General features: G+C 42.7%; 1 protein-coding gene across 3 annotated transcripts in view; it reads right to left on the minus strand.

Annotated features, from left to right (window-relative positions):
• The window catches only part of RNF38 (ring finger protein 38), a 120,107-nt gene extending 98,044 nt beyond the window's left edge, over positions 1 to 22,063 (minus strand). The window contains exon 1 of one of the 3 annotated variants that reach the window (XM_065907980.1): positions 21,718 to 22,063. In XM_065907980.1, the coding sequence (XP_065764052.1) occupies positions 21,718 to 21,964 (247 nt within the window). In that variant the 5' untranslated portion in view covers positions 21,965 to 22,063. The remainder of the gene's footprint in view (positions 1 to 21,717) is intronic. The other 2 variants (XM_065907979.1, XM_065907984.1) reach the window with 2 other exon arrangements.
• Between the last annotated feature and the right edge of the window lie 1,681 nt (positions 22,064 to 23,744).

The following is a 23,744-nucleotide window of genomic DNA, read 5'->3' on the forward strand; positions in this document are numbered from 1 at the left end:
GTTACTTGGACAGCGTAAGTCTGATCACCTGGAGACAGGCCGGAAAAAGCCTACTTTCTGAGCCCATAAAATTGAATACTAGTCCCTATGCCTTGGAAAGTTCACTGTAATATCATCCTGTGGGCCATCCCTTATAGACTCTTCAAGGAGTATTTCCATTTAGATTTGAATATGAACTGTTCTCAATATGAACTTCCAGCTAAGGCAAAATACACTGGATATAAACTGTGTAATAACTCAGAAAAGGAGCCATTGAGGGAAGAGTGGTACTGATGAATCACACAAATATGGAGATACATATATATTATATTTGTTTTTTTCTCCCAATTATTTTTATTAGTTGGAGGCTAATTACTTTACAATATTGTAGTGGTTATTAGATTTGAACAAAGGCAATTAGGTATGACGCTCTGGGATTATTCTTCCAAATAATGGAACCATGCTCTCCAGTCTGTCCATCTAGTTTCTCTATTCATCTCGCTGATAATGAAGAAACAGACTATACCATTTTTCTCTGCAAACCCCCTGTCTTAGGCTGTTCTCTCTGAAAGGGTAACTGACTAAAAATATTACCTTGAAACTCCTGATGAATTAAGAACAAAGAAAAAGCTCTGGGTTACAACAATGAAATGCAAACCTTAAAGCAGAAATGCAAACCTTTGTCAACAAAGGTCCACCTAGTCAAGGCTACGGTTTTTCCAGTGGTCATGTATGGATGTGAGAGTTGGACTATAAAGAAAGCTGAGTGCTGAAGAACTGATGCTTTTAAACTGTGGTGTTGGAGAAGACTCTTGAGAGTCCCTTGGACTGCAAGGAGATCCAACCAGCAAGGAAATCAGTACTCAATATTCATTGCTAGGACTGATGCTGAAGCTGAAACTCCAATACTTTGGCCACCCAATGGGAAGAGCTGACTCATTTGAAAAGACCCTGATGCTGGGAAAGATTGAAGGCGGGAGAAGAGGACAACAAAAGATGAGATGGCTGGATGGCATCACCGACTCAATGGGCATGAGTTTGGGTAAACTCCAGGAGTTGGTGATGGACAGAGAGGCCTGGCGTGCTGCAGTCCATGGGGTCGCAAAGAGTCAGATATGACTGAGCAACTGAACTGAACCATACCTTTAAAATGTCTGAATCAGTCATTAAGATCATCACTGCTTCAGAGACCACATTCCTGTCATGGAGAGGGGGCTTGTGTAACTCATTGAGGCTATAAGCCATGCCATGCAGGGCCAGCCAAGATGGACAGGTCTCAGTGGAGAGTTCTGACAAAACGCCATCCACCGAAGGAGAGAAAGGCAAACCACTCCAGTCTTCTTGTCATGAGAACCCCATGAAAACCACGGTCAGGCAAAAAGATACGACAGTGGAAGATGAGCCACCCCCAGATCAGAAGGTGGCCAATATGTTACTGGGGATGAGCAGAAGGCAATTACTAACAGTGCCAGAAAGAATGAAGCAGCTGGGCCAAAGTGGAAACAACGCCCAGCTGTGGATGTGTCTGGTGGCAAAAGTGAAGTCCGATAAAGAACAATATCGCATAGGAACCTGGAATGTTAGGTCCGTGAATGAAGGTAAATCAGATGTGGTCAAGTAGGAGATGGCTAGAGTGAACATCGACATCTTCAGAATCAGACGAAAATGGACAGGAAGGGGGCAAATTTAATTCACATGACCCTTTATATCTACTACTTGAGCAAGAATCCCTTAGAAGAAATGGAATAGCCCTTATAGTCAACAAAAGAGTTTGAAATGCAGTACTTGGATGAATTCTCAAAAATGACTGAATTATCTGGTTGTTTCCAAGGCAAACCATTCAACATCACAGTAATCCAAGTCTATGCCCCAACCACTGATGCCAAAGAAGCTGAAGTTGAACAGTTCTATGAAGACCTATAAGACCTTCTAGAACTAACACCAAAAAAAGATGTCCTTTCCAGCACAAGGGATTAGAATGCAAAATAGGAATTCAAGAGATACCTTGAACATGCAAGTAACAGGCAAGTTTGGCCCTGGAGCACAAAATGAAGCAGGGCAAAGGTTAACAGAGTTTTGCCAAGAGAACACACTGGTCATAGCAAACATCCTTTTCCATCAACACAAGAGACAACTCTACACACGGACATCACCAAATGGTCAATACCAAAATAAGACTGACTATAGTCTTTGCAGCCGAAGATGGAGAAGCTCTATACAGTCAGCAAAAACAAGACCTGGAGCTGACTGTGGCTCAGATCATCAGCTCCTTATTGCAAAATTCAGGCTTAAATCAAAGAAAGTAGGGGAAACCACTAGGCCATTCAGGTATAACCTAAATCAAGTCCCTTATAATTGTACAGTGGAGATGACAAATAAATTCAAGGGATTAGAACTGGTAGACAGAGTGCCTGAAGAACTATGGACAGAGGTCTGTAACCTTCTACAGGAGGTAGTGACCAAAGCCATCACAAAGCAAAAGAAATGCAAGAAGGCAAAGTGGTCGCCTGAGGAGGCTTTACACATAGCTGATGAAAGAAGAGAGCAAAAAGCAAGGAACAAAGAGAAAGATACATCCAACAGAATGCAGAGTTCCACAGAATAGCAAGGAGAGATAAGAGCCTTCTTCAATGAACAATGCAAAGAAGTAGTGGAAAACAATAGAATGGGAAGGACTAGAGATCTCTTCAAGAAAATTGGAGATATCAAGGGAACATTTCATGCCAGGATGGGCACAATAAAGGAAAGAAACAGCAAGGACCTAACAGAACCAGAAGAGATTAAAAAGGGGTGGCAAGAATACACAGAAGAACTACACACACACAAAAATCTTAATGACCCAGATAACCACGATGTTTGTGGTCACTCACATAGAGCTTGACTGAAGTCAAGCTCTGAAGTCAAGTGGGCATTAGGAAGCATTACCACAAAAACGACTAGTGGAGGTGATGGAATCCCAGCTGAGCTATTTCAAATACTAAAAGATGATGCAGTTAAAAGTGCTGCACTTCATATGTCAGCAAATTTGGAAAACTCAGCAGTAGCCACAGGTCTGGAAAAGTTCAGTTTTTATTCTAGTCCCAAAGAAGGGCAGTGCCAAAGTATGTTCAAACTACCACACAACTGCACTCATTTCACATGCTAATAAGGTTATGCTCAAAATCCTTCAAGCTAGGTATTAGCAGTATGTGAATTGAGAACTTCCAGATGTACAAGCTAGGTTTTAGAAAAGGCAGAGGAACCAGAGGTCAAGTTGCCCACATTCGTTGGATCTTAGAGAAAGAAAGGGAATTACAGAAAAACATCTACTTCTGTTTCATTGACGATGCCAAAGCCTTTGTCTGTGTGAATCACAACAAACTGTGAAAAATTCTTAAAGAGATGGGAATACCAGACCATCTTACCTGTCTCCTGAGAAACCTGTATGCAGGTCAAGAAGCAACAGTTACGAAAAAAAAAAAAGAAGCAACAGTTACAACCTTACAAGGAACAACAAACTAGCTCAAAATTGGGAAAGGAGTATGACAAGGCTGTATATTGCGACCCTGTTTAATTAACTTATATGCAGAGTACATCAAGTGAAATGCCGGGCTGGATGAATCACAAGGTGGAATCAAGACTGCCAAGAGAAATATCAACAACTTCAGATATGCAGATGATAACCACTCTAATGGCAGAAAAGTGAAGAAGAACTAAAGCGCCTCTTGATGAAAGTTAAACAGGAGAGTGAAAAAGCTGGCTTAAAACTCAACATTCAAAAAACTAAAATCATGGCATCTGGTTCCATCACTTCATGGCAAACAGATGGGGGAAAAAAATGGAAGCAGTGACAGATTTTATTTCCTTGGGCTCCAAAATCCCTGTGGACAGTGACTATAGCCACGAAATTATGCTTGCTTCTTGGAAGGAAAGCTATGACAAACCTAGACAGCATATTAAAAAGCAAAGACATCAGTCTGCCAATAAGATAGCATAGTCAAAGCTATGGTTCTTCTCGTAGCCATGTATGGATGTGAGAGTTGGACCATAAACAAGACTAAGCGCCGAAGAATTGATGCCTTTGAACTGTGGTGCTGGAGAAGGCTCTTGAAGAGTCCTTTGAACTGCAAGGAGATCAAACCACTCAATCCTAAAGGAAATCAGTCCTGAATATGCATTGGAAGGACTGATGTTGAAGCTGAAGCTCCAATTATTCGGCCACCTGATGCGAAGAACTGACTCATTGAAAAAGACCCTGATGCTGGGAAAGACTGAAGGCAGGAGCAGAAGGGGACAACAGAGGATGAGATGGTTGGATGGCATCACCGACTCGATGGGCAGGAGTTTGAGCAAACTCAGGAGATGGTGAAGGACAGGGAAGCCTGGCGTGCTGCAGTCCACGGGGTCCCAAAGAGTTGGACACAACTTAAGAGACTGAACAACAACAAAGGATCAATTCATGTAAACCTATAAATAATCTATGAAAACATGGATCCTGGAATCTGCAGTATTCATCCATCAACTGATTAACAGTTACTGTATAGCTAAGAAAGGAAAGCAACAGGAAAACAATTTAAAATTCTATTCTAAATCTGGCTATATAATTACACTGAAACATTAAAAAAATCAATCTCAAAAGAAAATATGCAATATATACTAACAAATAAAACTATAGATTATATCTATAAAGAAACAGTAAAGAGAGTAGAGAAGTAACGATGTACTGAAATGCTTGTATAAAAATTACGAGGACACTAAATATACTACGAGGCTCTGCCTCTGACAATTAGAAAACGTTTAAAAGCTTTTTCTAAAATCTACATGGATCAATAATGCATGAAAAGGTGCTCAATATTATTAACCACTAGGGAAATGCAAATCAAAACCACAATGAACTACCAATGCACCCCCAGTAGGGTGATTATAATAAAAAAGACATAACAGATTTTGATGAGAATATGAAGAAGTCAGGACTCTCATACATTGCTGGTAAAATGAAATGGTACAACCACCTCGGAAAATAGTTTGCAATTCCTCAAAAGGTTAAACATAGTTATAGTCTGACCCAGTAATTTCACTCCTGGGGGTGTGTGTGTGTCTGTTTGTGTGTGTGTCTGTGTACCTAAAAGAAATGTAAACCATGATGTCCACACAAAATCTAGTATGCAAATATTCTCAGCAGCCTTACTCATTAACAGTCCAAAAATGAATGCAACCCAAATGTCCATTAATTGACAAATGGATAAATAACATGTAGTACATACATACAGTGAATATTATTTGGTCATGAAAAGGAATGAAGCATTGATATATGTTACAATATGGATGAACCCGAAAACACTATGCTAAGTGAAAGCAGCCAGTCAAAAAAGACTATATATTGTATGATTTCACAACAAAAGGTCCTGAATAGGCAAATCTACAGAAAAAGAATATAGCTGTTTCCTAAGCTTGAGGTGGGAGAAAATGAAGAGCGACTGCCAGTGGGTACATGGTTTCTTCTTCAGGGAATGAGAAGATTCTAGAATCAGACGATGGTGATGGCTGCACAATTATGAATATACCAAAATATCAGAAGCCATTGAATTGTACCATTAGTATGGGTGAATTGCATGATATATGAGTTATACTTCAACAAGCCTGTTAAATTTTATAAACAATGAGATAGGGAGCCCAATGGAAGGTGCCTGAGGGGTCCCTGCAATACCATTATTTTATGATCTGACTATTGGTTACACAAGTGTATTCACACTGTGATGACTGAGTGGTGAGCTTACACAATGTGCATGCTTTATGCATATTATCACATGTCAAATAAAGCTTTTAGCAAAGAGTAACTAGATCTATAAATACTGACTTGGAAAGAAACCCAAGATATAAAGCAGAAACAAGTTTCAGAACAATACATACATAGGATGGCCACATTTTTTAATACATGTACACACATACACATACATGTATGTGCATAGTAAAACGCACACAGTGATTACATACAACCAGCCATTCTCATTAATCCCTGAAGAATTCAAATAAAGGGACTTTATTTTCTCTAACACATATTTCTGTAACATTTGAATTTTTTGCAATGTGCATCTTTATAATTAGAAGACAATACATGTATGGTGGCGGTGCAGTCTCTAAATCGTATCCGACTCCGAGACCCCATGGATTATAGCCTGCCAGGTTCCTCTATCCATGGGATTTTCCAGAATACTGGAGTGGTTGCTATTTCCTTCTCCAGGGGATCCTCTCCACCCTGGGACTGGACCCAGGTCTCCTGAACTACAGGCAGATTCTTTACTGATTCAGCCACCAAGGAAGCCCATACATTTAAAAAAATACTTTAAGGTATACAAAAAGAATTTAACAAAGAACAGAAATTCCTCAATCAGTATACAAAAATATAAAGTAGCTCCAGGACTAAAAGGTAGTTATTTTCTTAAAAAAAAAAAAAAACAGCAACCTTCATTTGATTGCTTAGTATATAGTTGGCACATGCATCGGCCCATTTTCATTAAACCTATATCACACCTATTTTACAGATGAGGAAATAGGTCAGGAGATTTTAATCTAATCAAAATAGAACAAAATGCTGCTGCTGCTGCTACATCACTTCAGTCGTGTCCGACTCTGTGCGACCCCACAGACGGCAGCCCGCCAGGCTCCCCGTCCCTGGGGTTCTCCGGGCAAGAACACGGGAGTGGGCTGCCATTGCCTTCTCCAACAGAACAAAATACAGCTCACAAAACCATTTACAGAGAAAATTTTAAAAAGTAAAAGAAAACAATGAATTCATTCATATATTTTTAAAGCTTGAAAAGAATTTCTTAAAAAAAATTTTTATCAAAATTGACTACCTCCCCACCACACATACAACAAAAACCGAGAACTAAATGAAATAAGCTAAAAAAACAAGATAAAAATGGTTACTGCCCCTCCTCCTAAAAGGCTGGCTGTCCATGCTACCAAACTCCTGATATCAAGGATGGTACAAGGAAGGAAATTTACAAGCCTTTTCTTCCTTGAATATATACCAAAACCTTAAATATGAACAAGTCAATTGAGTACTGAGATCCATTACAGAAATTTATGGATAATTCCATACTAAAAATGGGTTAATGTAATTCAGTACATAAATAAATAAAAAGAAGACATAACCTCTAAGGGTAGATAACAGGTTTGGCAGGCATCTGACAAACTTATAATAAATAAAAATACTATTTCTTTAACTTGCTAGGTTTCAGACCCACAGTCAACCCACAATGAACAGTGAAATACATCTGAGGCAGCCTCATTAGGCAACAATCAAGTACATGACATTTTCTTGATGTTACAGTCTAGCCAGTTGAAATGACAAAGAAAAATAACAGAGGGAAGTATTGAAGAGGAGTCTAAATTAGCAAATTTGCCAATAACAGAGTTGTTCAACTGGAATGCCCAAGAAAAACCTATGAAAATTATTAAAATGGCTAAAAGAGCTCAAGATATTGGCAAGTTTTTAAATAAACACAAAAAAGTTAACAGCTTTCCCTAACATCAGCAAATCTCAAAAAACATGATGAAAAACACCCCACTATCAAAAGCAGGAAGAATGTAAAATACTATGGAAATGACATGTGAATTAAACTATAAAACTCCACTAAGCAACATACTATGGCATTTGACAAACTTATAATAAACAAAAATACTTTTTAAAAAATTGTTGGAAACTTCCTTTCCAAACCCTCCCTCAAAAAAGGGCGGGTCAGCATCACTGAGGTGGTGACCAGATAACACACTATCAACATTTGCAAGCATATCCCTGGAGTGAGTTTCAAGAAGCATGCCCCTCAGGCACTCAAAAGAAATCCGGCAACTTTCCATGAAGGAGATGGGAACCCCAAATGTGTGCATGGACACTAGGCTCAACAAAGCTGTTTGGGCCAAAGGAAAAAAAGAACGTCCCATACCTGATTCATGTGCAATTGTCCAGAAAATGTAATGAAGATGCACCAAACAAGTCTACACGTCAGTACCTACGTGCCTGTTACCACTTTCAAAAATCTACAGACAATGCGGATGAGAACTAACTGCTGGTATAATAAAACTATAGAACCATAAAAAAAAAAAAAAGTGGGGGTGGAAAATCATATTAATGGATGAAAAGGCACAAAAGTGTGACGAGATCAATTATTTCCAACTTAATAAATGTAATGCTTTTCCAATATGTACACCAGTGGAAATTCTGTAGTAACTCTGACAAAAACTTTTAAAAAATATACCTGGATGAGGAAAAAGCAAGTAATGAAAGGCAAAAGTCTTTTTCCAAAATAAGAATACTAGAAGGAGTTGCCCTACAAAGCCAATACCCATATAAAACCACAATAAGTAAAACATGCAATACTGGTGCCAGAATACCGACAGATCAATAGAAGAGAGTGAGAAACAGATTTAAAGTATTAATGAAAATTCAGTATACAATTTAAAATGTCACGTTAAATATATAAGGAACTGATTACATTGTGGTTACGTCCATTATCAAGTATAATGGAGTACTGCACAGTTATTAAAAATGAGGTAGATTACACTGATGTAGAAAGATAGTCACACTATAGTATGATGTTAAAAAAAAAACCCACCAATGTAAAGAACAGGAAGTATAACGTGATCCCTTGTGTTTTATTTACTCATTTGTTTGAGAGCCACGCTGTGTACAGAAAATATCTGGAAAGAAACACACATCCAGATCGCACTGATACTCTCTGGGATTATCGTAAGGAGAGGAATGACAAGGGAGAGTCCGTCAGTCATTACCCCAACAGGGGAGAGAGGGCAAACTCAAATCAGAATAATCTGAAGGGGGTTTGTTTATAAAAAGAATGATTATAAAGTTGGGAGGTCAGGCCTATAGAAACCACGGGGGAGGAACAGGACCCTGAACTAGCAATAGCAGAACAACTATTGCTCCGGGCCCCAAAATAGGACAGGACACAGAGAATATCAGAACCCAGGCAATCCAAGACCACCTATTCTGAGAGGAGAGAGAATAAACATTCTGACCTCATTCTTCTCCTCCTTTTCAATCACCTCTTAAGGCTGAACCCAACCAGAAACCAGAAGTTCTGGGAACTCGCTCTGGCAAAGAGCCAGGTGGAAATGGGTGAAGGACAGGCCTGCAGAAGTAAATGCAAGGTATCTGACCCAGATTTATTTTACCTTTCTGTAAAATTAACTACATAAACAGAAGTACAATATCGTCATTAAAAAATGAAAACCTTACACAGAAAGTTAAAATCCCACCCTCCATTAATCCTGGATGCTTCTCCAAAAGTAATCATCTTTATTCTCATCATTTTGATGGAGTCTGTCACTGACTTTTTTCTAGACAGAGAGACACACATTCACCACAATAAAACATGCAGAACTGTTTTATGAAGCATTATTTGCTTAACATGAAGAGTATTAATTACTCTATTACTTTCTGCAACCTTTTTTCCTTCACCATTTTCGGTTCAGTTATAAAATAACACTCAAGAAACCAAGGGGAACAGTTTGAGTCTCCCCAGGGTTATTTATACTTGTCCTCAATGGCTCCCAAAACAACCACAAACCCCCCCCAACAGCTGCATTAGCATCACCTAGGAATTTGTTTAAAAGACCCTCCCTAGTTTCTGATTCCAGTGAATCAGGAAGTGGGGTCCAGTAATCTTCCTTTTAACCAGCCCTCCATATGACTACTAAACAGGCTAAAGTTTGAGTTCTACTACTTCACCTCCCTTGCTAGGAATTGCTTTTTAACTAGATCCCAGCATGAAGCTTAAGTAAATTAGTGTCCTGAGCCATAAACCTAACCCTCATCCATATTACCTGCACCTATCCTCACACAAGGTATCTATGAGTGGTTTCTAGGGATGGGAAGCAGAGGCCAGCAGAAACAGCAGTGGTTTTTAAGCACTGTGAATTTAAATCTACCACGCCTGTGGGAAAAACATCCGCACAGCATGCCCCAGTGAGGTAGAACATGTTAGCAGAGTCATCTCTGGTGCGTGATGGATAGCACGTAACTACCATTAAACCACCCTGGAAATGTATTGTTCTTAAGAGTCAATATTATATCATTAAGTTCTCGTTTTTCTTTTAAAATAAGTGAATGTCAATGCTAACCCCAGGCATAATAAAACTACATAGGCTAGCTAACCTTTGTTTGTATCACTAATACTATAGTGGGAGTCCATCGTTTTAAAACAAAGCGCAGGGTGGGGGGATATACCTTTTCTGCTGTAACAAGGATAAATAACTTCATCAACATTTACAAGTTTATCTACCCCCCATTCCATGCTGCAGCCTCCACCTCCACAGAGCTCGTAGGGAGGGAAAATGTCCCCAGAATTCCACCTTTAATTTCCTGCTGCCACCCTCAAAGGTTCAGAAATTTTCGTGCAAAACCTGCACCCTAGAGCCCCTATTTCACTCAGCTTCTTTGCTCTTCTCTCATTTTCCTCCTTTGAGTCTCAGGTCTGTCCTGAGTCACAAGCAAACATGTTGACTCTCTCAGGAAATCTGCCAAAGTAACTACATATACATTTGTGCTTGAGAATCGTTCTGTCTCACTGTTTGAGGCAGCCAAACTCGGGCTAACACAACGATCTGCTTTTGTAAGGCACTTCCAGTTTCACTTCTAGTTCCTACCAGGCTTACGCCCCGCCCAACGGAGCACAGGCCCCACCTCGCAGACCTAGGAAGTCACACAGTCAATCCTGCCGGGCTGAAACCCAATTTGACTTGCCTCTCCCTTCTTACAGAAATCTCAGAATCAAAATTTCTCAAGCCCCTTTTCAATTTGATAACTCTTCTTCCATAGAAAGGAAGTTTCTTGAATTGAATTTGGGCCTTGGGTTTTTAATTACACAGGATCGGGAAAAATAATGTAACTATTCCATCAAACAATTCTATTTTGAAAGGAAACATGCTTACATCTCAAAAGTGCTATAAAAAGATTTTGGTATGGTAAAACTAGTTTGATTTCTACCCCCACCTCACACAGATATTGTCGATACCATTTATGTCAACTGAGAGAGAATTAATTTTTTTTTAGACTCTGTTCTACCAAAAGCTAGACTCAAAGTATGTACAATATTCTAGAGTCAAATTCGCACTTTAGTTTTAATTTCACTGACATTACTAACTTCATGAATTGCACACAGATTCACTTTAAGAAGGCATATCTTTTGACTTGTTGCCTTTGTTAGTTTTGGGTTTATTTGTTGTTGTTAGTTGTTGTTAAGCACACAATGGTAGCTTTTATTTAAAGTTAAAACTCAAACATATCATGGACTAGTAATTTCTGTTTTCAACACAATATGCAGTTTTTAAAAGAAACAGTGGATGATCAGATCACAAGATTTCATGACTCACACTCTTCATATATAGCAGACAGTCAACAATGTCTACATTAGAACCCCAAACATACTGTAACTATGTTCTCATATGTTCTGGTAAGTTCTGATGCTAAGTTTCTTTAAGAAATGCAAACCAAGGGATGGCTTCCCTGGTGGCTCAGGGGTAAAGAATCTGCCTGCCAAGGCAGGGGACACAGGTTCGATCCCTGGTCCAGGAAGATCCCACGTCCCGCCTCTGTGTCACAACTACTGAGCCCACGAACTACAACTCCTGGAGCCTGAGCACACCTAGTCTCTGTGCCCTGCAACAAGAGGAACTGCGGCAATGAGAGGCCCAAGCATAACAACTCGAGAGCAGCCCCTGCTCACTGCAACGGGCAGGCCTGCATGTAGCAATGAAGACCCAGTACTGCATAAATAAAATAAACAAATGAATAAATCTTAAAAAAAATTTAAAAAAAAAAAAAAAGAAATGCAAACCAGAAGGTGGGTGGAAATTCCTCAATTATCTGGATTTAATCAGCTTTTATTCTGCCTTAAAATGGCAGATTCCATGGACAGAGGAGTCTGGTGGGCTACCGTCCATGGGGTCACAAAGAGTCAGTGAGACACGAGTAAGTGACTTTCAACAATAGAAACACTATCTTCCTCCTATGAATTTTCATATTGCTTAGTAATTTGAAAGGAGAATTCACTCTCCTTTCCAGGTATCCATAAATGAAGTAGAAGAAGGAGATTGAGCTGGCAGTGCTCAACTCAAAAACATGCCATGTTCCAAAAGTCTGTGACTATCCTACCTGGTTATGACCTCAGAATCCCACCTTCCCACAGAACATTTTCTAAATGGGTGGCTCACCAGTGCCTATTAAACCCACAACACAGATGAAATAATATTAGAAACACTGTAACTGCTTGGAAAAATTTAATCTCAGCTCCTAACTGTAGACGACCTAAAGACAATTTTTAACAAGAATACCAACTAAGTAGTTCATTTGGGAACCACTACCCTACAATGGGGCTTCCCTCATAGCTCAGTAGGTAAAGAATCTGCCTACAATGCAGGAGACCAGGGTTCTATTCCTGGGTCGGGAAGATCCCCTGGAGAAGGAAACGGCAGCCCACTCCAGTATTCTTGCCTGGAGAATCCCATGGACAGAGGAGCCTGGTGGGCTACAGTCCCTGGGGTTGCAAAAGTGGGACAGGATTTAGCGACTAAACCACACCAAACCATCCTACGTTATCTTCCCCAAATAATCTACTATGTCAGGCAGCATCAACACAGCACCAGGCTCTCCAGCTGACGCCTGAAATATTCATATTCTATACCACTGAATAAAGGGACAGTTTATGCTTTAGCTTGTGACAAATCACAGTTTATTATGGAAATTAAGAAGGCTAAAAAGAAGTCTAACATCCATTCTTGTACTAATTTCAGAGAGGGAAATCCCACAAAAAGGTGGGATTCTAAGTAGGGCCAAATTTCTCCATGAGAAGTTTTGTATCTCCTTAAGGGACCAAAAGCACCAAGTTAAAACCAGCGTTCAGAATCACAGAACATGGGAGATTTCCTAAGAAGCAATTTAAACATGCCTGATCCGGATGAACCCACTCCAATGCAGGTACTCCTACTCCATGTTATGTGGGAAAGTAATAAATGACTAAAAAGGAAATTAATTATAATAAAATAATCCCAACAGAAAAATTTAGAACTTAAAAAAGGGGGGAGGAGCAAAGGTAATACTGGACTGCAAATTCCCTTTAGTGGCCAAAACAGTAATCACCTTTGCTTATATTCAATCTTGCTTCTTCATCTGCACAATAAGGATAATAAAAGCATCAATCTTAGAGGACTGTAGTGAAAATTAAATGAATTAATCCAGCTAAACCACTTAGAACAGCCTTGCACACAGTAAATGACCACTAGATATTAAAAAACTAGTATGATTTGGAAAAACTGGAGGAAGATAGGCATTCCAAGCTGAAGTAACAAAGGAACAGAGGTGAAAAAGTGATACACAAATATATGGACAACAGAGTATTATACTTCCCTGTAGAATACCCATGAAGAACAGTAGCAACTGGAATAATCAAGACCCAATTATACTGGTCTCAAATGCCAAACCAAAAAATATTTCTTTTTCTTATAAGGCAGTCACTTAAGTTTATGATCTGATTAGATCTGTGCTTTAGCAATATTAATTGTCATTACTATATCATATCACTATTATTAGCGCAATTTTGATGTTCTCTGCCCTCTTATTAGGGGTTGCAGATTCAAAAAATTTGTTTGGTCAGCTAACACACAGTCAGAGTCTATTGCTAAACTGTTGTATATCTGAATCAAATCTGAAATTCTCACTGTGTCTGGTATATAGTAGGCATTCAATAAATGTTTTATCATTACTTTATTTTTTATCATTACTTTTCCTGGCCACCAGAGAGCGGTGAAGTAAAACATCAGAGGCTATATGTATATATATTGTAAGAAATATGTATTATCAATGAAGCAAATGAAGTAATTGAGTAACAGTGGTAAAATATAAGTCACTGCTCAGCAATATACGTGCCTAAAACAGGCAGAGAATGGGGGTTGGGGGAAATCAACCTTACATTTAATTAAAAGCAGATAAAATGGAACCCTGTGTATTTTCAAATCTCACAAAATTTAGCTGTTAAATGGATTATTTAAGGATTATTTGAGTAATATCTTTGTATGGACTACCCAGTATTCTTCAGTTCAGTTCAGTGGCTCAGTCGTGTCCGACTCTTTGCAAACCCATGAATCACAGCACGCCAGTATTCCTAAATGATGACAAATTTAAGGCAGATTTCCTCAAGACGTCTGTACTCCCATATTCATCGCAGCATTATTCACAATAGCTAAGATAAAGACCCCAAGTGTCTGATGAATGAATGAAAGGATGAAGAAGTTGGGTAAATGGATACAATGGAATATTATTCAGCCATGAAGAAAGAAGGAAATCCTCCCATTTGCAAAAACAGATATAACCGGAGGAAACAATGTAAAATGAAATAAGCCAAACAGAGAGAGACAAATACCCTAAGATTTCACTTCTATGCAGAATAAAAAAAATTTTGTTTTTAAATTTAAAAAGCCGAACTGATAGAAACAAAGAGTAGACTGGTGGTTACCGGGGCCTCAGGAGTGGAGGAAATGAGATGCTGGTTGAAGGACACAAGCCTTTAGTTATTAAGATAGGTAAGTTCTGAGGCTCTCACGTACACTGCATGGTGACTACAGTTAATAGTACTATTCTGGATGCCTGAAATTTGCTAAGAGAATAGATCTTAAGCATTCTCACCAAAAGAAAAAAAAAGGTAGCTATGTGAGGTAATGAATGTGTTAATTAACCTGATCATTGTAATCATTTCACCGTGTAGACAAATATCAAACCATCATGTTGCACAGTTTAAATATGCACAATTTTACTTGTCAATAAAAATGGGGAAGGAAAAAAAAAATGGGGAAGGAGAAGAGAAAGAGAGGGAGGGAGGGAGGGAGGAGGAGAAAGAAAGAAGTGCAAGAAACTAGTTTAAGTAACACACTAATAGCTAACACAGTAAAACGGGGTTCTCTGGAAGACTGACTGCCGACAGAGCTCAGAAGCCTATCATGGCAGGACGGTTGATAAGAGGTTACTAAGCACATTTTGCTGTTTAGTCGCTAAGTTTTGTCAGACTCTTTTGCGACCCCATGGACTGTAGCCCACCAGGCCCTCTGTCTGTGAAATTTCCAAGGCAAGAATACTGGAGTGGGTTGCCATCTCCTCCTCCAGGGGATCTTCCCAACCCAGAGATCAGACCCACATCTGCACTGGCAGGTAATTCTTTACCACTCAGCCACAAAGGAAGACCTACTAAGCATATATCCCTATATTAATTGATTTTTTTTTTTCTGGTGGTGGTAGGGGAAAATCAGCTTCCCAAGATGTCAGTCAGTGCTAACTTTTAGAAACTTAAAAAATAACAGATTAGCAAGAGTCCCCCTGGATAGTAAGTAAGTTACCTATTTGGCTTTCCTGGGCAATCAATCATTCTGGCAGCACAAACATAAAGCAAAGTAGGCCTGCATTTCTACATACCTTCTTCTAAAGTACTTTTCAGTTACAATTTTAGACTAGGGGAAAAAAAGTTCTGGCTGTCTTGTGCTTTTTAAAGCTTCAAGTATCTTGCAAGTATTAGAATTTAAAACCCTGAAAAGTATTCACTTAAACACATTCCCATCAGCATTACCGACAACACTCCATTATCCATCATTTTGGTACTGTCTCCAGATGATTTTTAATCCCCTCCTGACTTCTCCCTACCAACAAGTACTTGGATACCATCTTTACCCTGCACACCCCCATTACCTGGTTGTGCTTAGGGAATTATAATTACAGTGATCCTGCCTTTAAAACATCCTCCAAGCACAAAGCCTTTTTGTATGATCAGGGGTGAGGGGGGCACCTTCCAGGCTCCACAACAAAGGGTGGGTGGTAGCAACATAAGCAGCAACGAAAGAAGAGGAGCTGGGGCCATTCTGGTTGCCCGTGGGTCTGGTTCAATACTGTTTGAGGGGTTTTATTCATGGGTGTCCAGTCTAAAGGTTCTGCAAAGCCTCTGTACCCCTCTGTACCCCTGAGGAGAGTAAAGGACAAGGCCTGTCCTGACAGAGAGATCACCACCAAGCCCAGAAGGAAGCATGAAAAGCAGGAGAAAAGAAAGCTGTGGCTGAAATATCCTCCTTTGTGCCGTTCTCAGTACTTCAGGTAATGAAGTCTCTGGCAGTGATGCCATCATCCTGTGAATCACTGGCGACCACCCAATAAGTGCTCATTCAAACATGTATTCAGGCATCAACAGAAACTACACAGGAAGACAAATCTATCAAAATGAAAAAAAAAAAAAAACAACAGATAGCCCAAAAGCCAAACAAAGATATTTTTGTTAATTATGAGTCCTATCTCCTAATTGCAAAAGTGATTATGAAATGATGCCCACCCTACTACTTCAGCCTAAGTCTTCAAAACCATTCACTTTACAACTCTGTAACAATAAAACAGACTTTAACTGAAGATCAGTGAGCACCATCTGCAAACACCGAAATAAAAGGTGCCGAGGCAGAACACATACTGACAGGTAACTTTCGACTCAAGAAACATCCCAGAAGCATTACAAAATATTCTACCAACTTGACTGCTTGCAGCTCTCTCTTCCATCTATGTATTTCTTCCTCTTTATCACTTCTTCCCTTCTATCAACAGGGTCAAATGGTCATATCAAAACTTACACTCTCTCCCTCATTTCTATGCATATTTTATCACCAAAGCAGACAATGCAGTGATAGCTTTCCATATCAAGACTGGAAGGAGCTGCTGCTAAAGGCTAACACAATAATCTAACCATTCTCCTCCATCTGCCCAACATCACTCTGGGTAACTGCCAGAGCAGTCCCTAGAACAGCACTAATAACCATTTAAAATAAAAACAGGAAAAAAAAAAAAACCCAACCTGAAACTGCTTCGGGTAAGAATTGTTTATTCTCCTTGTATGGACAGAAGACTACTTTGGTAAACATTTTCGGTTTTATTTGCATACATTTTTTTAAAAATTTCTTTAAGACAGCAGCAAAAGCACAATGGTACCCTCTATCCATTACCCTCAATCACGTTTAAAAGTAATAATAAAAACAGCAACAGAAACCATTTCAAATTGTACCTCTCGAGCCCGCAGAACAGCACTCTTCCATGACAACTGCTCTGAAAAACACACTGCCATTATTTGCAGAAGCAGTAGGAAGTCCAGTCTTGTCCTTGGTTCAGCACTCCCCCTTCCTCTCTCTCCAAGAAAAAATGAAACAGCAGGAAACGTAAACAACCACTTAATGGAAAATACAAACGGGTAAATATTTTCCAAACTGGCTAAAAAGCCTCAGGTCCTAAGAAATTCAGGAATGCTAGTGTAGAGAGAAATAGGAAGAGAAAAAAATAGCATCGAATTTCCCCCTCAAAATGAGCACTATATGAATGCAACAGCAAATGTGGCACACAGCTACTTTCTCTCCTTCGCTTACCAGATGCTTCTGTCTTTTCAATGATTTCTTTCTCATTGTCTTTCCATAAATAATGGTATTTTTCAAATTGTTTATTCTGTACACATTTCTCTACACCCATAACAAATTTTACAATTTTGAGCTGAACTCTCTGGTTCAACTGAGCTTGGTAATGAAGAGGCAGAGCTAAGTCCCTTCCCATGAGAAGTTCACAAGGAGAAAACTCTTGCAGAGCGCCAGAACCAACAATGACCAGCCCTATCCGCAGAGCCTGGGGTGAGTATGGACGGGTAACAGCTGGAACAACAGTTCCAAAGCCGCAGGGCCATGCTAGTTCAGAGAGCACCTTTATGAGGATTAGAAAAGGGTGTCCAACTAAGGGGACACAGCTCCACACAAGGTGTGCATCTGGTGAGTGGAGCACAAAATGGGTTTGTACTCCCACTTGAGAAACAAAACAAGTGCCCTGGGCTGAGCATAAGTTACACAACCCTGTATCAGCAGCCCTACAAAAGCGTACCTGGGGCAAAACTGCACCTCCAAACTAGGTTTCCAGAAAGAACCTCACCAACGGCAAACAGGCACTTCACATATTTCATCACCAGAAATCCTCACACGTTAATATAAATTCATTCATAAACATATTAGGACTAGAGAAAAAGGATCTAGAAAGAAGGAAAAGTAGCAAATTTGGGAGGAAGGAAACTCTTCTGTCCAGGGCAATAGTGAGTTGTTCCTAAAGCCCCTAATCTTTGACTACAGCTTCAAATAACTGAACTTCAAATGCATGTGCTAATAAGTTAAAACACTCAACCTCGATCATCTACAGAGAAAGGCAAGATCACAAACATTTACCTCTGGGGGTTTACTTTCTCCAATTTGCTAGTTTTCCTTCTCAGTTAGACACTGTTTTGCCTCTACACGAACTATAAAACTATATATAGTGATACATGTGGTTAAAGTTGTAAAACCCGATAAAGAGCCCTAGTAGGTGGTGGGCCTCTTGGATACCTGCATTAAATTAAGAGGAAAAGACAACCCAGATTATGAAGGGTTTAACATCCAATGGCTTCCAACCCTATCATTCTTTTATGCCCTGCAAAAGAGCTAAATATCTCATGGGTCCAAGTAAGTCCCAGTCATGCAGGAGCAGCAACAGAAGACAGTCCTGGGGACAGGCTGGGCAAAGCTGAGAAGGACCACAGCCCAGAGTCGGAAGAAACCTAAGGCAGAGGTCTCAAACTCCAGTGCACATCACAATCTACAAGGGAACATGGTTAGAACCAGATTTCTGGGCCCCTTCCTACATCTGATGGATTGAAAATGTCCTGGCGAACTCGTATTTTGACAAAGCTCAAAAACTGCTGACCTAGGTCTACCAGAAAGTTTAGAAAGACTGGGAAACCCTCCACGTGCCTTATCAGCTGTTCCAAAATAAAAGTCATCCATCACAAAACTAGGCTTTGCAGGTCAAAAAGGGGTGAGAAAAAGATCACCAGCCAGCATGCCTAACCGGCTGTGCAGGGCTGGAGCCTGCAGCCAGACTTTCATTATTACGGCACAAAACCCCCGTGCTATGTAAACAAGAAATTGCTTTGCATGTGAGAAATATTTCAAAGATCTGAAAAATATTTAAAATAATATAATGAATATCCCTGTACCCTACATTAAAGATAAGCAAATCTTAATTTGCAATTGTCTGATTCAGATTTAATAACAGAATACTAGATATAATTAAAGCCCTCTGTGTGTCCCTCCGTGTACCCCTGACCAGTTCCATTCCTCATCCACTCTTGACGAGATAACCACTTCTCTGAATTTGGTGTTGCTACCATAAATGTTTTTATACTATTACTACATATGTACATACATACAGGGGGCTTCCCAGGAGGCTCAGTGATAAAGAATCCGCTTGCCAACGCAAAAGACACGGGGGGTTTGATTCTTGGGTCGGGAAGATGCCCTGGAGGAGGACATGGCAACTCACTCCAGTATTCCTCCCATGGACAGAGCAGCCTCGCAGGCTGCAATCCATGGGGTCGCAGAGTTGGACACAACTGAGCACACACAAACACAGAGAATATTATTATTGTGCATGTTTTCAGATTTTATGCAAGTGAAAACATTCTCTAATAACTCTTCTGTTACTTGCCCACCCCATATTATGTTAAGATTCAACCATTTTAATGCATGCTACAGTTTAATGCAGGCTACAGTTTATTTTTCACAGTGCTATAATACTCAATTGTGTGGGACTATCTAACAATTTATGTATTTCCCTGTTGGTGGACATTTAAGCAGCAATGAACATTCTTGTACTTATTTTCTTGGACAAGTGTGCAAAGATTTCTTAAAGTATATACCCAGAAATGGGCATTTTAGGTGAATAGGTTTGTCTGCCCTCCTTCAACCGACATCATGTTCCTCTCCATGATGGCTGTATCCATTTACATTCCCACTAGCAGTATATAGATGATTTCCTCATAACCTCATTAATACTTGATTATCACAGCATTTAATTTTTGCCAATCTGATAAGTGTGAAATGGCATCTCAATGACGTTTCGATTTGCATTTCCCTGATTTTAAGTTTTTGACAAGTAAATTTTCATGCTTTCATGTGTATCTGTCAAATAGGTTTTTCTCAGTTTTCTAAAAAATGTAACCACCTTATCTGAATCAGGGAAGCTGTTCCCAAAGAACCTTACCAACAGCCACAACTGGAAAGCTGAGGTGCAGAAGGGCAGCAAGAAAACAGCAGACTTAAACAAGGAACCGTCCTGGACAAAGGGCCCTAATTAATGCATTTGCTAATTAGTCTTTCCCTTCCCTCTTTTGTCAAGCCTTACTTCCAAGACAATACTATGGGCCTGCCTTAGAAGCCGACAGAGAATGGGGGTGGGGAGAAGAACAGCTAAAACATTTATGTAAAAGTACTTAAAACAGTCTTTACTCAAAAGAAAATGAAGTGATTGCCGACCAACACCTATTACTCAACCCCGTAAGACACCATCCTCCTCTAACAGACTCCTTTCAAGCTCTATACCTTTGGCTCCCTCTCTGAAACAGTCCTATCTTTCCCTCTACACTAGACACTGTCTCCCCTCCCTTCAGCAACCCTTTCATCTCCCTTCCCCCACAATGACAAAATACCCTCTCCTTTCCCCCCTTCCAGTGCTTCCATTTTCTCGCTCCACGGGACCCTCCTCTATCTTTGTCACCTCTAGAACCCCAAGTTCCTTTCCAAGATGTATCTACAATAAAAACAACCCACTCGAAAGAAAAACGGGAACCCCAAGGGGTGCATGGCCCTCTTCCATAGCAGGCAGGCGGGTGTGACTAGTCCCGACCCTCTCACTCCTTCCCCCTTCCAAGCCCAGGACAGCTGCTCTTTCTTTGAGGGTCACCCAAGTGTGACAAGTCCAGATCACCAGGGAAAACCTCACTTGGTTTTCTGCGGCAGAAACGCCTTCACGAGGGTCATGTACACTTGTTTGGGGCATGAACGAAACTCGGGCCATTTCGTGGAAAAGACACCTTACGAGCGTCTCCACAAAAGCAAGCAGGCCTCCCTCCCATTAATTCCAGCTGGATTGGTTTAATCGTGCAGTGGTGGGGAAGGTGGCCTGGCAGAGACCAAATGGTCCCCGCGATTAGAAGTTTCGGAAGCTCTGACCCACTCACTTAAGAAAGCCCTCTTCCCCGAGAGGACAACCTCACAGGAGTCTCTCCTCCTGCGGATCCCCAAATCGACTCCCCAGCCCACCAGCAAGCCCCCCAACCCGCTGCCGCTCCGCCGCCCCAGCCCGCAACAGATGCTTCCTCCTAAACCAGCCCCAAAGCGCCGGGTGGGCGTGCCTGGGGACGGGCCTAGCGCCCCCTCCTCCGCGATCAATCTCAGTTCTTCGGGGCTGGGGGCTCTTCCTCCTTCCAGCGCCCCCTACTAGGGGCCCGGGCCAGCCCAGGGGGGCCCTGGGTCCCAGCCAGGCTACGACTCTCGCCGGCTATGTGACCTTGGGCAAGTCACTTCCCCCGGTAAGCCTCAGTTTCCTCCTCCGCCCGGCGGAGACCTGGAGAGGTCCTGCCCTGCCCACTCCTGGGGGCGGGGGTGGGGGCGGTTAGCAACCCGGCGGAAAAACGCTTTGTGAGCCGCTCGGCACAGCGAGGACGCAGGACTCCCAGGGGCTCCGGGGCCGGGCAAACCCGACCCGGACAACGCTCCACCCCCTCCGTGGGGCCGGGCGGCTGGACCGCACGCCTCTGCCCACCCCCATCCCCGGGATCAACCCACGCCCCTCCCCGCCTGGCCCGCTCCCGGACCCCGTACCTGCTCCCGGCGCTCGGCCGCAGGCGCCGCCACCCTGGGCGCCCGGCCGGAGAGGCCCGTGGCCCGCAGGACTGAGGCGGCCGGCGGCAGGGGGCTCGAGCCGGGGCGGCGGGGCGCGCAGGCGGCGCGGGGGCCCGAGCTCGGCGGGGCCCGGCCTGGGAGACGACGACTGAGGCTGGAAGTGCGCGGCGGCCGCGGCTACTGAGGCGGCGGCGGCGGCGACCGCGGCGGCGGCGCTTCCGCTCATGGCGGGGCCGCGGGCAGCGGCTCCGGCTGCGACTCGACTCCGGCGCGGCGGGCACTGGCTGGGCCCCGGCCGGCAGCGGCAGCGGCGGCGGCGGCGACAGAGGCGGCTCCCGGAGGGGGAGGAGGAGGAGCCGGGAAGCGGCGGCGGCGGCGGAGGGGCGGGGACGCGGAGGGGGCGGGGACGCAGCGCCGCGGCCGCCAATGGGCGGCGGGCTCCTCCGCAGGCCGAGCTCCGGGGCTGGGCGGGCGGCGCCGTGGGGCATCCTCCGCCGCTGCCGCTCGCTGAGGCTGGGAGGCTGAGGGCCGCCTGCCGGGAGAGCCCGGCTTCGGGGGCTGCTCCGCCCCCGGCCCGCCTCCGGGGCGCGGCCGCGGGCCTCCGGGGCCAGGCCTCTAGCGACCCAGGCCCGGGTGCACCTGGGCTCCGTCGCGGCTGCCTCTGGCGCCGGCGTTGGCTCCTGCGAGTTCGCCCGGGGCTTGGCCCGGGTAGCTGCTGCCCGCCAGCGCGCCCGCCCGCAGGCTCCCATTCCATGGGTTGTGCCGCCTTGGCCTCCTTCCTCCACCTCTTCCCACACTAGAGCGCAGCCTCCTCTCCTCTCCCTCCCTTGGCTGTTTTCTCAAAGTTTTTCCTTTTCAGACACTCAGGACAGAAACTCTCCCTTCCCTTCTTGGGCTGTATCTCAGTGATGAATCAATCCCTGCGGACCCAGAGAGAGCAGCAGAAGCAGAAACGAAACGGATGGAGGTGTGCTGCCTCCTTTGAATCTAGAGACCCATCTTGAATTATGAGCAGAAGCCAAAAATCTGGCTCAGCGCTGGCCCCTCGCCCCTTTTCTGACTTTCTCTTCCTCTTTCCTACTTTAAACGCCCTTGTTGTTAAAAGACTTGCAGGAAGCCATCCAACTCGGCTGGGCCTGGTCTCAAAAGAAGAAGAGGCTGTGGGGTGCAGAACGGCTTTTGAGTTGTGCTGAGAGCTTTTTTATTAGAGAAGAATTCCGCAGATTCATGCCCCCCTTGCTCCTTCCTCTTCTGGGATGTGATGTTAGTTACTGAACCCACTTTCCTTTCGTGTTTCTCTGACTCTCATATCAAAGCCATAGGGGAGCAAAATAATCTCAGTCATGTACTGGGAGTGCCTCTAAGTACAGCCATGAGGGTGAGGGTGCAGCTAAACTGCTGAATAGATAATTTCCGCATTGTCCTCAGCCTTTCCTCACATGGAGACTCCAACTGGGGACTGAGCTGGGGGAGAGAGAGCTGCAGGTCGACAAGGCACAGTGCTCAGTGGCTGCTGGCTGGGTGGGAGAAGCGCAGGTGAATCTTGGGCCACAGACGTTTCGAATTCCACCCTAACACTTAATGAAGTGCATGATCTTTTCATTTATACAGTCATGATCAATGCTAGACTCTGAAGACATAAAGATAAAGATACAGTCCAGGCCCTTAAAGAGTTTACGTTCTCCTTGGAGGTTGGTGAGACACATTCTTAGAAGTAAAGGGGGTTAAGGATGAGTAGGAGTTTACCAGGTGGAGCAGATTGGAGGAAAGTGGCCTGGGAAGATGGTAAAGTTACAATTAGCTCAAGGACCTGGTGTTGTCTGAATCTCACCCTTGACTTTCTGGTCATAGAGGAGGCAGGTAACATATTACTAGCTGGGTTTGGTCCCAGTGTCTGCTGTAGAATGCCCGTAAGCTAGTAGCATTCTTATCTCTCTCTCTCTCTCTCTCTCTCTCTCTCTCTCTCTCTCTTTCTCTCTCTCTCTTTAATGTTTATTTATTTGGCT

This window comes from Muntiacus reevesi, chromosome 17 (genome assembly GCF_963930625.1).
Source record: "Muntiacus reevesi chromosome 17, mMunRee1.1, whole genome shotgun sequence".
Taxonomy (NCBI): Eukaryota; Metazoa; Chordata; class Mammalia; order Artiodactyla; family Cervidae; genus Muntiacus; species Muntiacus reevesi.